Source organism: Euleptes europaea, chromosome 4 (genome assembly GCF_029931775.1).
Source record: "Euleptes europaea isolate rEulEur1 chromosome 4, rEulEur1.hap1, whole genome shotgun sequence".
Classification (NCBI taxonomy): domain Eukaryota; kingdom Metazoa; phylum Chordata; class Lepidosauria; order Squamata; family Sphaerodactylidae; genus Euleptes; species Euleptes europaea.
The window spans coordinates 89405166-89419687 of record NC_079315.1 but is presented as its reverse complement, the minus strand read 5'-3'; the positions used below and the strand labels follow the sequence as shown (position 1 = coordinate 89419687).

General features: G+C 38.8%; 1 protein-coding gene across 2 annotated transcripts in view; it reads left to right on the top strand.

The window, feature by feature from the left end:
- CERT1 (ceramide transporter 1) overlaps positions 1 to 14522 on the top strand; it is an 81007-nt gene that overhangs the window by 54420 nt on the left and 12065 nt on the right. The window contains exons 7-11 of one of the 2 annotated variants that reach the window (XM_056848412.1): positions 6095 to 6252; positions 9644 to 9736; positions 12118 to 12204; positions 12944 to 13036; positions 13535 to 13612. In XM_056848412.1, coding sequence (XP_056704390.1) covers positions 6095 to 6252; positions 9644 to 9736; positions 12118 to 12204; positions 12944 to 13036; positions 13535 to 13612 — 509 coding nt within the window. The remainder of the gene's footprint in view (positions 1 to 6094; positions 6253 to 9643; positions 9737 to 12117; positions 12205 to 12943; positions 13037 to 13534; positions 13613 to 14522) is intronic. The other variant, XM_056848413.1, reaches the window with a different exon arrangement.

The window sequence follows — 14522 nt, the reverse complement described above, 5'->3', positions numbered from 1 at the left end:
CCTCGATGGATGTCTGAGGAAACTCTTAAAATTGCCAGAGATAGACGAGAAGCAAAAGTAGAAGGTGACAGAAATAGAATCAAAAGTCTAAGTGCAACGTTCCAGCGACTAGCACGTAGAGACAAAGAGACCTATTATAATAGCCAGTGTAAAGAAATAGAAGAGAACAACAAAAAAGGAAGAACAAGAGATCTGTTCCACAAGATCCAAGAAATCAAAGGGAAATTTAAAGCACGGTTAGGCATGCTGAAAGATCAGCATGGAAATACATTAACTGAACAGGACAAAATAAAGAAAAGGTGGGAACAATACACTGAAGAACTATACAGAAGAGATGAAAGGATAAAAGATTCTTTCCAAGAAGAATCTTTTGAAGAAGAACCTACAGTTTTAGAAAGTGAAGTGAAAGCTGCATTGAGAGCAATCGGGAGAAACAAATCACCAGGAGCAGATGGGATATCAATAGAGCTATTCCAAGCCACAGAAACGGAGTCCATCAAAATCTTGACAAGAATATGCCAACAGATATGGAAAACAAAACAATGGCCCACAGACTGGAAACAATCCATTTACATTCCAATTCCCAAGAAAGGAGACATCAAAGATTGCAACAACTATCGGACCATTGCATTAATTTCTCATGCAAGTAAAGTGATGCTCAAAATCTTACAGCAAAGGCTGCTACCATATATGGAACGAGAAATGCCTGATGTTCAAGCTGGTTTCAGAAAAGGAAGAGGCACTAGAGATCATATTGCAAATATACGCTGGTTACTGGAGTGTACGAGAGAATTTCAGAAGAAAATCAGCTTGTGTTTCATAGATTACAGCAAAGCTTTTGACTGTGTGGATCATGAAAAGCTATGGCTGGTTTTAAAGGAAATGGGTGTGCCACAACATCTGATCGTTTTGATGCGCAACCTGTACTCTGGACAAGAGGCCTCAGTTAGAACAGAATATGGAGAAACGGAATGGTTTCCAATTGGCAAAGGTGTCAGACAAGGTTGTATTTTATCTCCCTATCTCTTCAATCTATATGCAGAACATATAATTAGGAAAGCTGGATTAGATTTAGATGAAGGTGGAGTGAAAATTGGAGGGAGGAACATTAATAATTTGAGATATGCTGATGACACTACATTATTGGCAGAAAATAGTGAAGATTTGAAACAACTATTGCTGAAAGTTAAAAGAGAAAGTGCCAAAGCAGGACTACAGCTGAACATCAAGAAAACAAAAGTAATGACTACAGGAGAATTACACAACTTTAAGGTTGACAATGAGGAAATTGAAATTGTTCAAGACTTTCTATTCCTTGGCTCCACCATCAACCAAAAGGGAGACTGCAGCCAAGAAATTAGAAGGAGATTGAGACTGGGAAGGGCAGCCATGAAGGAGCTAGAAAATATTTTGAAGTGTAAGGATGTGACTCTGGCCACCAAGACTAGATTAATTCATGCCATCATATTCCCTATTACTATGTATGGGTGTGAAAGCTGGACAGTGAAGAAAGCTGATAGGAAGAAAATAGATTCCTTTGAAATGTGGTGTTGGAGGAGAGTGTTACGGATTCCGTGGACTGCCAAAAAAACAAATCAGTGGGTTATAGATCAAATCAAGCCTGAACTGACCCTAGAAGCTAAAATGACTAAACTGAGGCTGTCGTATTTTGGTCACGTCATGAGACGACAAGAGTCACTGGAAAAGACCGTCATGTTAGGAAAAGTAGAGGGCAGCAGGAAAAGAGGAAGACCCAACAAGAGATGGATTGACTCAATAAAGGAAGCCACAGCCTTCAATTTGCAAGATCTGAGCAAGGCTGTCAAAGATAGGACATTTTGGAGGACTTTCATTCATAGGGTCGCCATGAGTCGGAAGCGACTTGACGGCACTTAACACACACATCCAGGCCAAAACATCCTATGTTGTGACCTTCTCAAGCACTTCATTATATTGAGTGCTGAAGCTTTTATTACTCATTCAGCCACTGATTTAAATTCTTGTGCTGGAGGTAGGTAATCTGTATCCAGTGAAGCATATCCAAAGATATAAAAGTAGGTCAGGATCTTGGGTTCCTAACTAGTGGTGGTTGCCCAATTACCTTAAACAGACCAGCCTATTTCCACCTAAAAGAGGAAGAATCCCTGAGGAATTATTCTTCAACAGAAATAAAGTGGACTCTAAGGAAATACTTCCTTTTTCTATAGAACTGGTTCAAGATGAAAAGAGGTTTATTTGCAAGCATGGATATCCATTAAAGCAGTCTTTCAAGGCTTGATGGTAAGCTTTTCTGCCTGCCTGCGTAGACCAGTCCATTCCTTTTGTAATTACCGTACATTTGTTGTCAGTGTTCCGAAACAACCTTCCAAATTTAGATAAACAATCTCCATTCAAGGGAAGTCAGTCACAAGTTGGTGCCACTTCCAAGTAGGCGCAGGTATCTGGTTCCAAGTGGATGAGCAAAGTACAGTAAAGGTCACGGGCTAGCTGAACAAATGTGTCTGAGTACACAGATTTCTTAAGCCACGAGGCCTGCTTATGGTCTGAAAAGCATGGCTGCCCCATTTCTACTCCTTAATAGATGCAATGAAGCTAGTCATAAATCTATAAAAGATTAGCCAAACCTTAGGAAGAAAATAAACGATTATCAAGTTTCCAGCAAAATTCCCTTATCTGGAAATGCAATGAAGCTAGCCTATAAAGTCATAAGTCTATAAAAGATTAGCAGAACCTTAGGAAGAAAATAAACGATTATCAAGTTTCCAGCAAAATTCCCTTATCTGGAAATGCAAAGTTGTATGTGTTAGTGCTGAAACTGAATAACTCTTAAGAGAAAAGATGCCCTGTAGATGCTCTGCGACTCTACAAAAAACATCAGAACATTCCATGGAATGCATAAAAATATATTGATTATTTTTTAATAATCTGGACTATGAGAATGGAAAATACATGAAATAAAAAATAATAAGCACTTAAACTAATAGAAATAGCCAAACATAGTTCCAACAGTTCCCTCTTACAGATTGATCATAGCTTTGGTTAGGGTATATGACAATGTTACCAATTATGGACTCAATTGAGACAAGGCTTCATCCAGAAAATTGAATCATTCTGACCAGCTTCTGAAAATTTAACCATTCTGACCAGTGTATACCACTCATTTTCCACTTTTCCAGAATCCATTCAACAGGATCAGATGTAAGGAATAATGTAATTGTCAAATCTTTCAAATTCGTGATAATTCCTGTCAGAGCCAAATAGGAACCATTTTTGAAGGTTCTATAAAACAGTATGGAGATTTCACAGGATGCACACATACATAACTTTTTTCACACAAATCATCATTCGTGAAACGGTTAGTTTCCAGAATCTTAGTATATAACAAATACCCACAATCCATTCATTTTTTCATCCTTCAGAATGTTTTATCTCATTGTAGAAGAAAACATACTGAAAAAAACATACTGAAAAGGACTATCTAGTTGTGACAGGCCAAATATAGTCCATTTGGCACAAGCAAACCCAAATTTTTAACTTTCCAATTAGTCTCATACATGGAAGCATGTGTTTCAAAATTAAAAATGTACAGTCCATCTAGAAGCAATTTATGGAATCTTTACTTTGGTAAATTCTGTATCATGCTGCTTTTGTATTCCAAAAACATAAGCTTTAGCAGCACAAAGTACAATTTGCATTTGTTTATTTGTCAACTGTAAATCATATTGCCATTCAGTTTAATTAATTATAAACGAAGGACCTTTCTTGTGAGACAGTGATAAAATACATTTAAGTACTTGAGCAATGTATCTCTCCTCAATGACTAAGGCATCAGAAAGCAAATGAAAATCATGCTGCATGACATCAAAGGCAGAAATTAAATAGTGAATAATTATCAAACATCTGTCTTTCAGGATTTTATCAGTAACATCAGAGAGATGAGACAACTCTTCAGTTGCTCTAGCCCATGAGGAATATAGCTTGCTCTCCAGCAGAGGCTTCTCTTTGCTTATGAATTAGTCACTGAGAAATAGCGACATTGCAAAAAATCAGAAAAGTTGCATCCAGGCCCAGGCTAAAAGTGCCCTGTTAGACACTATGATCCACGATATGAGTTAACAAATGTTTGTGTTACAGGAGGCATTAGACATAGAATCTTAGAGTTGGAAAGGACCACCAGGGTCATCTAGTCCAGCCCCTGAACAATGCAGGGAATTCACAACTATCCCCCCACAAACACACACACATCCCCAGTGATCCCTATTCCATGCCTGGAAAATAGCAACAAAAACACGCCAGGATCCCTGACCAATCTGGTCTGGAGGAAAATTGCTTCCTGACCTCAAAGTGGCGATTGGCATTACCCCGGGCATGTAAAAAAATGGCCACAGGAGCTTAAACACTGACACAATACTTCCTGCTCTCCCTTTCTTTGATCAGTTAAAATAGAGTAGGACCTTCTGCCTTTGTCCCTTCCTTCACTTTTAAACCCAGAGGTGCAGAAATCTGTCCGTTGCTTGGGATGGTGTTGGGGCTTTAACTGTAACACAATGTGATTATATGACTTCGGATGCTGCACTAGCTGCAGAGACATGTCTGTTTTATGCATGCATCATCCTCTGCTGCTTTCTGTAACTTAATCAGTATAATTGTTCTTGTTGATCATAGTTAATTATGTATAAGGCTGTCATCTATGGCAAAAACCTTCAGAAGTTATTATTTTCTAAAATACAACCAGCAAAAGAACTTGAAGCAATGTATCCTGTGGTTTTCTTTTTTGTTTCATTTATCAGTTCATTGCTGCTTTTTTCCCCCCTTTTGGATGATAATTACTTTTTGGTTTTCATATTAGTTTGACTTATTGCTTGAGCAGAATTTTCCAAAGCTACCACTTCCCTCTAACATAAAAGCACACCTCTGAAATGTTACAGGGGAAGGGAAGGAAGTTGACTGTTTTTGTTGGCAGAAATGCCCATGCCTTTTAAAAGCTGTTGTTGAACTTTAGTAATATAGTAGTTGAAATATGAGTTGCGAGTTAGGAAGCCCCTGCTTGAGATCTTGCCTCCACCATTAACTTCCTGACTCTGCTATCCTAAGCACAGTAAGCTTAGAGGGGCTTAGAAAGTGTATGCCTGTGTTTAGGATGGCACTGTAAGTGGCCTCATTTCTCAAGGTCCGCCTTCTGTGTTTTTTTGCAGTAATAGGGGGGTTATGTTGGCCATCCTCAAAAGTGCAATTAGTAGGAATGTATATGAAGCTCTGCAGAGTGGTCCAATGGGGATGGCCTAGGCTGAACTATTACAAGTTATGCCATATGCTAAAATGCAAATAAGCATTTCTAATTATGTCCCAGGACATACCCTGGGACATATTATGAAATACACTCTAAAAGACTGTAGGCAGACAGCCCCTATGTCAGCACATAACATGACTCGAATATTGTGTTTTACCACCTTTAATTTATTATGTTCACATATTTTTATTGCGGTCTGTCTCATATTTTTTAAATACTTTTTAAAAATTAAACAAGCTTAGCAACAGGTAGCTGGTGCAATATGAGGTATTCAAAACCACTGCAGTTAAGGAGAATTAATCTGGTTAGGTATATTAAGATAATGCCCTTCTGTTACACAGGTCATCATTAGGAACATGACTACTTTCCTTAGGACAATTGTAGCATTTCTTACTAGACTGGAGTGCAGCTTTTGGTTTTGACATACTGCATCTACTGAGCTTTAAGGTGTTTCTGTTTTAATTAAGTCCCGCTTTAAGCTGTCAAATTGCTGTTGTTAAAGAGTATTACCACTCCTGCCACCCACATGATATTTCAGTGCAGAGTTATACAGCAGAGATGATATTTCAGTGCAGAGTTATGCAGCATAGAAAGAGGAATTGAGAGAACACGCTAAGCAAAGATGAAGCTGCAGAGGGGCATTTCTCTTGTAGAATTTTCCCCCACTGCTGTGCAAATGACTGAACTCCAATGGGTGCTATATTTAATTCCAGGCCAAAAGTGCAGTACATGCCTTTTTGTTGCAGCATTTTCATTTGAGTAACAGACGTTTGTACTGATAAATGCCTAATCTGTTTGTTTTAGTGTTTCCATATGTAACACCCAAAGGAATCAATGGCATAGACTTTAAAGGGGAAGCTATAACTTTCAAGGCAACAACAGCTGGCATCCTTGCTACACTTTCCCATTGTATTGAGCTAATGGTAAAACGTGAAGAGAGCTGGCAGAAGAGACTGGATAAGGTAAGGTCCTACAGCTTCTGGTGTCTGTCTTGGCTGTAAGCTGTATTGAGTATGGTAGAGCTTCACACGCAGTGATGTACTTTAAATATGTGTTTGGCAAAAGGGGTTCCAATATCAGCAAAATAGCATGTTGCACCTCAGTCTTTCATCCATCCATCACCTGGTTGTCCTCTATTGGTTGTTGCCATTATTCTTAGTATTTCTTTTCTTACAAATTGGTATTTAAGATTAAAGCAGGAATGGTAAGGAATGTTCAGTTCTAATTGAGAACCCAGAAAAGGCCCTCTACCTACTATTAGGGCTGCTCAAACATTTGGAAATGTTTACAGCTATTATTTCAGTAATGCTAGGAAGTGTGCTTCAACATTTTATGATAGGAATTAATACTGGGGCTTTTAGTGAGAATTATTTAACTGCACGTAAATACTCTGTAGGAATGAATCCACAACTTAAAATTAAAAGCACATATTTCTTTTGACATTCTACAATGTCATTCTACATTCTCTTGATTAACATGATGTCTTAAGAAGTACCAAATTCTTGACAGAACTGTTTTAAAGGAATGAATAAAGTGCTGTTATGTGTTGGACTTTGAACAATTTTACCTGTCTGTTTCTACACCCTTATTTAAATAGTGTACCTGAAGTTTGATATCAACCTTTGACCAAACACACACACACTCTCTTCTCTCTCTCTCTCTCACACACACACATATTTTGCTGATAGGAGGAATAACCAGCAAAAAAAAATATCTTTGAGACCTTTAGTTTCAGTGCAGAGAGGCCATGTGTGAAGCAGGCTAGTCTTTACCTCAAAGATATTTAATTCTGTGTCCCCTATATGTCAGATCCTGCAAACTGCAAGTAGAAGGCATCAATAGAAGGAGATTTTTACTTGCATTTCCCTTCTCCCAGAAGTCCCCCAGGATCTCCGAAAAGCCAGTTCTGGGGGTCAAAGGAGCTTTGTGTGCCATGAGGCACATGGGGGGGGGGTGCAGAAAAGACAAGGAATTGAGTAAAAATACATCATCTGTGTGAATGGAAAAGCTTGCTGTGCCATACTTGCTACAGGAGTGGAAGAGAGGTGATTTTGCCACACTTCCTCTACTCACTTCACATTACCACCCCACCTGCTGCTTTGTGACACTTTGTCTACAAGATGTCCTCAGCCCCCAGCATCCATTCTTCAGAGGGTTTCTGGGTAGATGAGAAGGTGGAGCAGGATCCAGCACACTCAGTTCATAGAATCCAAACCAGAGTAAATGCTCCCAATTGGGTAATTCCTGATATGTTGCTCTGGAGTTCAAATAGCATAAAAACCTTCAAGAACTTATTTATTTATTTATTTTTATCCATACATACTATTGCCTCTGTATGGTTTTTAAAATTCTTTCTCTTAGAGGAAACCAAATAAGAGCATAAGAGGAGTCCTGCTGTATCAGACCAATGGTTCATCTAGTCCAGCATCCTGTCTCACACAGTAGCCAACCAGTTCCTCTGGAGGGCCAACAACAGGGCGTAGAGGCTGAGGCCTTCCTCCTGGCACTGGGATTCAGAGATTTACTGCCTCTGAACATAGAGGTTCCCTTTAGTCCCCATGGCTAGTAGCCACTGATAGACATATCCTCCACAAATCTGTCCAGTCTCATTTTAAAGCTTTCTCTGCCTATGGCAATCACTATATCCTCTGGCAGCAAATTCCACATTTTAATTGCTGTGTAATGAAGTCTTTCCTTTTGTCTGCCTTGAATCTACTGTCCATCAGCTTCGTTGAATACCCCCAACTTCTAGTATTTTGGGGGAGAGAGAAAAAGATATGTTTATCAACTCCCTCCGCCCTGTGTATAATTTTATAAACCTATGTCGTGGTCCCCCTTAGTCATCTCTTTTCTCAACTGAAAAGTTCCAGATTCTTCAGCCTTTCCTGATAGAAACGTCCTAATCATGTTGGTTGCCCTCTTCTGTGCTTTTTTCAGCTCTGCAATGTCCTTTTTGAGATACGGTGACCAGAACTGTATTCCATATGAGGCCATACCATAGATCTATACAGGGGCATTATAATATTAGGTGTTTTATTTTCAGTCCCTTTCCTAATAATCCCCAACATAGTTTGCCTTTTTCACTGCTGCAGCACACTGGATTGACACTTTCATTGAGCTGTCTAGAACAACCCAAGATCTTTTTCCCTCTTGGTCTCAGCAAGTTCAGGCCACATTAACCTATATTTGAAATTGGGATTTATTGTTCCATTGTGCATCTCCTTGCACTTACCAAAATTGAGCTTCATCTGCCATGTTGTTGCCAGTCACCCAATTTGTGAAGATCCTTCTGGAGCTCTTCAGTCATCCTTGTTTTTCACCATCCTGAATAATTTTTTGTCATCTGTAAACTTGGTCACTACGCTACTCACCCCTAGTTCCAGATAATTATCGAACAAATTAAATTGTACTGGTCCCAATACTGATCCTTGTGGGACCCCACTGCTTACTTCCCTCCTTTGTGAGAACTGTCCTACTCTATGCTTCCTGTCATTTAACCAATTTTTAATCCCTAAGAGAACCTGTCACCTTATCCCATGACTGTTAGGTTTATTCAGGAGTCTTTGAAGAGGTACCTTATCAAAAGCCCAAGTATATAATGTCTACCAGGTCAGAGTTATCTACATGCTTGTTCACTTCCTCAAAGAACTCCAAAAAGTTGGTGAGGCAAGACTTCCCTTTGCAGATGCCATGTTGATTTTTTCCTCAGCAGGCTTCGTTCCTTTATATGCCTAGTAATTCTATCTTTGATTACATTTTCTACTATTTTGCTGGCAACAGATGTTAGGCTAACTGGCCTGTAATTTCCTGGTTCCCCTTTCTAAAAATTAGTGCAACATTTGCTACTCTCCAGTCTTCTGGTACAATGACTAAATTTAGTGATAGGGTACAACCAAATAAAAGTTAAGAACAGATGTGTAGTAAAACAATTGAAGTGATTATTCAGATGCTAGCCTCTGGTTGGGCCGGAAGGTGGGATTTAAATGTTAAATATCTAAATTGTAGCAAAATTGTTTTAATCTGTTTTTCTGTGTCCATATATTGTGTTTGTATTCAACTGTATGTCTCTTCCGGGTGGGTAATAACTATTTAGCGTTTTCTTAGCTGATGTATTAGTTGCTATAAAAAGCAAATGAACCATGATTTTTCACTTACTAAACAGATCCTGTTGGCCACTGTATCAGGTCCTTATAGATTTTCATTGTACGGTTAGCAATATCCCAACATTCCTCTCTGCCTTGGCATCTTATGGCAAGATCTAGTAATTTTCAAAGGTGCTATCAGATCATGTTCAATGTCTGCTTCAGTGTTTGTTTCGGTAATAAACTTCTGTCCTTGTGTGTGTTCTCACAGGAAATTGACAAGAGGAGGAGGATTGAAGAAGCGTACAAAAATGCTATGATAGAACTTAAAAAAAAGTCCCATTTTGGAGGGCCAGACTATGAGGTATGAACTGTATGCAGTTTACTGATTTAAATATCCTGCTTGAATTCCCAGATGCAAAATGTCAGTGTCGACTTCTGCTGGATCAAGAAAAGGGTATGGCTCTGTATCTCTTAAGGCATGCTAACATTATACATCTTACTATCAAGTTTTCACTTTCTAATTATTCACTGACTGAACTGTAAAGTAGCACATAAAAGTCCTCTTAGTGCAGCTTCCTGTTTTGTACAGTGGTTAGCCAGTTGCCAGAGAAGGCTCACATCAGGGACTCAGATGTCAAAGGACCCCTTTGTTGCTGGCAGCTATATGGCACATCTGAATATGAAGGTCCCATTTAGCCATCTTACCTAGTAGCTACTGATCTAGTAGTTATCCTTCATGAATTTGTCTAATCCCCTTTTAAATCCATCTAATGTAGTGGCCTTCAATAAATCTTATTGTGGTAAATTCCAAAGAAGCACTTCCTTTTGTCTGTTCTGAATCTTGACCCATCAACTTCACTTGGTGTCCTTGGAGTTCTAATACTTTGTGAGAAGGATTAAAAATTCTATCTCCCCATTCTCCGTACCATGCATATTTTTTAAACCTCTATCACATCCCCCACTTAGTCATCTTATCTCTAAGCTGAAACACCCTAAACTCTTTTTGCCTTTCTCTTGATTTTCCTGTTTGCACAGAGCTAGAGAAGGCATAAGTAAGGGCTACCAAAATTGTACGTTATGTTCCAAATGCATTTGCACTATATATTTATACAAGAATATTATGATATTCACCACCTTACTTTCAGTTCCTTTCCTTAGAATTTTTCTTTTTGATAGAATTTGTTGTCTTATTGCTGCTGAACTCTCAGTTGACACTTTTCATTGAACTATCCACAACAACTCTCTTTCCTATTCAGCCACCACTAGATCAGGGCCATCAATCCATATGTGAAGTTTTTTTGCCCCATTGTGTGTATCCCTTATTATTTCTTACATTGCACTTCATTTGCTACTTCATTGCCCACTGGTCCAATTTGGAGAGATCCTCTTCGTGGTCTTTTACCAAATAATTTGGTATCATCTGCAGCCTTGGCCATCATACTACTCACAGCCCTGTTTCCCCATGGCAACTAGTTCATCTGGTAAGCAGGGAGAGTTGAGGTCACCTGTTTACAGTTCCCATAATATCCCCACTAGTTCTGAAGCAAGAGGGAGGTCTGGATAGGGGCAGAGAAGGTACAAGCAAACCTCTGTCCCCCAGGTTTCTGTGTGCTGCCTGCATTTAGGTGTGGAGCAGGAAAAAAACCAAGACTTTGTTCAGCATTTTGGGAATCCCTCGTCTGTGAATCAGGCCATATATGAATTGTGTGAAACAACTTGGGGGGTGTTGTACTATACATTGTCATATAAATGAGGACTGTTAGTTATTTTAAATAAGCAAGCTGCTTTGGGTCACAAAGACCCCCAAGCTGCTCAGTGGCGATAAAGTATATGCTACAGCATTACAAAACAAATTAAGAAAACTGCCAGCAGAAAACCTCCGAGAAAAATTATAGGCAAGCATTGTTGCCCCCCCGGATCAAAGCATTGTCCTAATTGCATAAAACTTACAAAATGGGCATTTGTCAATTATTTTTTCTAAATCCAAATTGTCAAAATTAATGGAACGCAAGGAAGAACTTTGAAATATGTATCATGATTAGTGTGTGTGTGTGTTGGTTATGCCGTTTATGTAAAATAACTGGGAAGAAACTAGTCCATGTCTGTTTCCAGCTGGCTCTGTTACTAGACAAGAATGGTAGTGTGTACTGAGCAGCGTGTCCATGAGATGACTCAAGTCAAGCACAGTTAAGTGCTACTGATTTCAATGTGGAAGAGTTAAGATAATGGGGTTTAAAACAGCTCTGGCTGCTTCTTACTCTGTATTAGTAGTAGTAATTTCCAACTTTTATCTACTTGTAACACACACAAAGTGGGTATACATTGCTATCCTGTTGTCCTAAAACTAAGAGGGGAACATTGAGCCTCACCATTTCAGAAAACATCCTTGAATGCATCGAACATATGCTTGCTTAGTTGCATATTATTTTGTTTCTGTGCCATTATGTCATATTAATGGCTATACCCTCTACTCTTTAGTAAGTTGGTTTTTGATCAGTGATTGCAGCTTAAGTCTGGTCTTATATTTGGTTAACTTGAACTGCAACCTTAAAAAGTAGCAGAGCCCCGTGTTCTCTCCATTCCCTCAAAATTTAAGGTCTAAAATAAATAGGAAAGATAATGGTGTTCAGTGAGTTTGAAACATGGTGTTGCCATTTCAGAAAGAAATCTGTTAGAAGCAGAGTTTTTGCCAGAGCTATACAGTATCTCTTATTGACTTATCCTTCACTGATCGTTGCATAGGAAGGTCCCAACAGTCTGATTAATGAAGAAGAATTCTTTGATGCCGTTGAAGCTGCTCTTGATAGGCAAGACAAAATAGAAGAGCAGGTAATTTTGATGTTTAAATATACAGTTAAGTGCTGCAACATGTCACAGAGGAACTGTATTAAAATCTCAAGAATACACAGCACCATCCAGTACCCAACTCTGTAAGTTAATGTGCCCCATCTAATATTTATAGTGGTGTTCTACTGTAGCTTGGCAGAACACTTTGAAATAAGAATGTTTGAGAGTATGGTTTCATTTCTTTAGTACTTTAAGTGACTGAGCATAGTAAACTTTGATTAGTGATTTGTTTAAATTCTGTTTTTCTGTTTTCTAAATATTTTTCTTCAAAATTTGCGCTTAAAACCTATTGACATCTTATGTGTATGTACCTACACAGTGCAACCATTATATATGTTAAGGCGTTGCATTTGTAATGTGGGGTAGTATGTTGGATTAACCGCAGACATTATACAGGTACTGTTCACCTTGGCTTGTTTCAGACAGAACAGCCAAAGCATGTCTTGGCTATCATGAACAGACTTGGTGGGCTGCCTGTTTTTTCCAGCATGTTCCAGTTTTCTCTCTCAGTTCCTCATTTACTCAAATCCTAGTTTGTACGATTTGGTTGTCATGGCAAGCTATGGTTTGTGTCCACCAGTAACCAAACGGAAGAGGGTGGGACAGGATAGCTTTCATGAGTGGTCAGACTAAGCCTTGGCGCCACTATGCCTAAACTTCATTATGCTGTCTCAACATGAAACAGCTAGTGTATGCTAGTAAATGTTTCCTTTCTGTCTAGTCCCAGAGTGAAAAAGTCAGGTTACACTGGCCATCATCTTTGCCATCTGGCGATGCATATTCTGGTGTGGGGACTCACAGATTGGTTCAAAAGGTAAGATGATTTCCAGGTGTTCCTTTACATGTTCTTGAAGTCAGTTCCTTGTATTCTGACTAATGCAACTGAACTGTTGTGATGTAATCCGTGGAGGTTCCTACTTGGAGTGAATAAAGTCATTTAAAATGCTTTTGACTTTGGAGGAAAGAGGGTAGCCTTTCTTGTGAGTTCTTCTGATAAGCAATGGTGCCTGTATTTTCAGCATACAGAGTATCACATCTTACTTTGTATCCCCCTAAAGATCCGGCAGAAGGCTTATCGTATATCCTAAGCAACTGTTTTTGGCATTACTGGGAATATACATATTTCGCAGGGTCACATTGGAGCATAATACATAATAGGTGGCTAAAGTCAGCATTTGCTGCCGTGCTCACTGCTTATGGTGCTTTTGGGTTTTTCCTTTTCTTCATTATCTTGTGCTTGGAAGTTGGTACTGAATGCTCTGTTGTGCCTTTGTTCTGATTACTTGGTTTTTTCTTTGTCTGTCTCTGTTAGCCCTATAGTCGCTCTCCCTCCATGTCTTCCATTGATCTAGTCAGTGCCTCTGATGATGTTCACAGATTCAGCTCTCAGGTACTGTATAACTTACACAGAGTGGATTTATGTATCTCTGTGCTGTATGCCATCTTCTTTATTATCTCTGTGCCTCTTGTTATATTAACCATTTGTGCTTCCTTAAAACCTGGTACAAATGTTCTCCCAAAGATATTGCTTATGTTCCAGAACTGACCTCCATGGCCCTTCCTGTCTTTTGAACAAGCTGCATAGACTAAAAAGCTGAGTTAGCTGGAACCACAGTAGCCCATGAATTAAGTTTTCCATAATACAGCAAAGCAAGCAGTGCAGTGGTATTGCCATTAAATATCATCATGCATCAGTTGACTGCCATTTTGTAGTTTGTTCCTGGAGCAGTAGGGAAGAAACATTCCATTAATAGTGTGGATATGTAGGGATAAACAGAAGGAATGGTAGAAGAAAGAAGATGACTTGGGTTAGATGCAAAACTACCTTCGCTCCTGTAATTTCTTCATGTTGTTGTTTTCTGTTAAGAGATCCTGTTCTGATATTTGGGTTATGAAATAAACAGTTTAACTTAAGGGTAGAAAACATTATTTTAGAAAGAAACTAAGTGCAACAAAGTTTTTTCTTTGTGCACTCTTTGTAAATAAGAAGTAAATTCCAGAAAGTTTCAAGAAAAAAAATTAAAAGATCTGGGTATTCCATATTTAGAGAACCCACTGAACATTTCATAGAAATATATTTTAGAGAGGTCTATTAAAAATATACAAATGGTACAGTACCCCTTCAAGAATACAGAAAATGTGTAGGAGGACCAACCCTAAATGTTGGAGATGTAGCAACCATATTGGAACTTTTTGCACATATGATAGGAACTGAACCCATCAAGGTTTTGTGAATTAAAGTATGGGAAACCATAATGCCATACTTATAGAAGAAGAAGGGTAGGTTTTTATACCCTGCT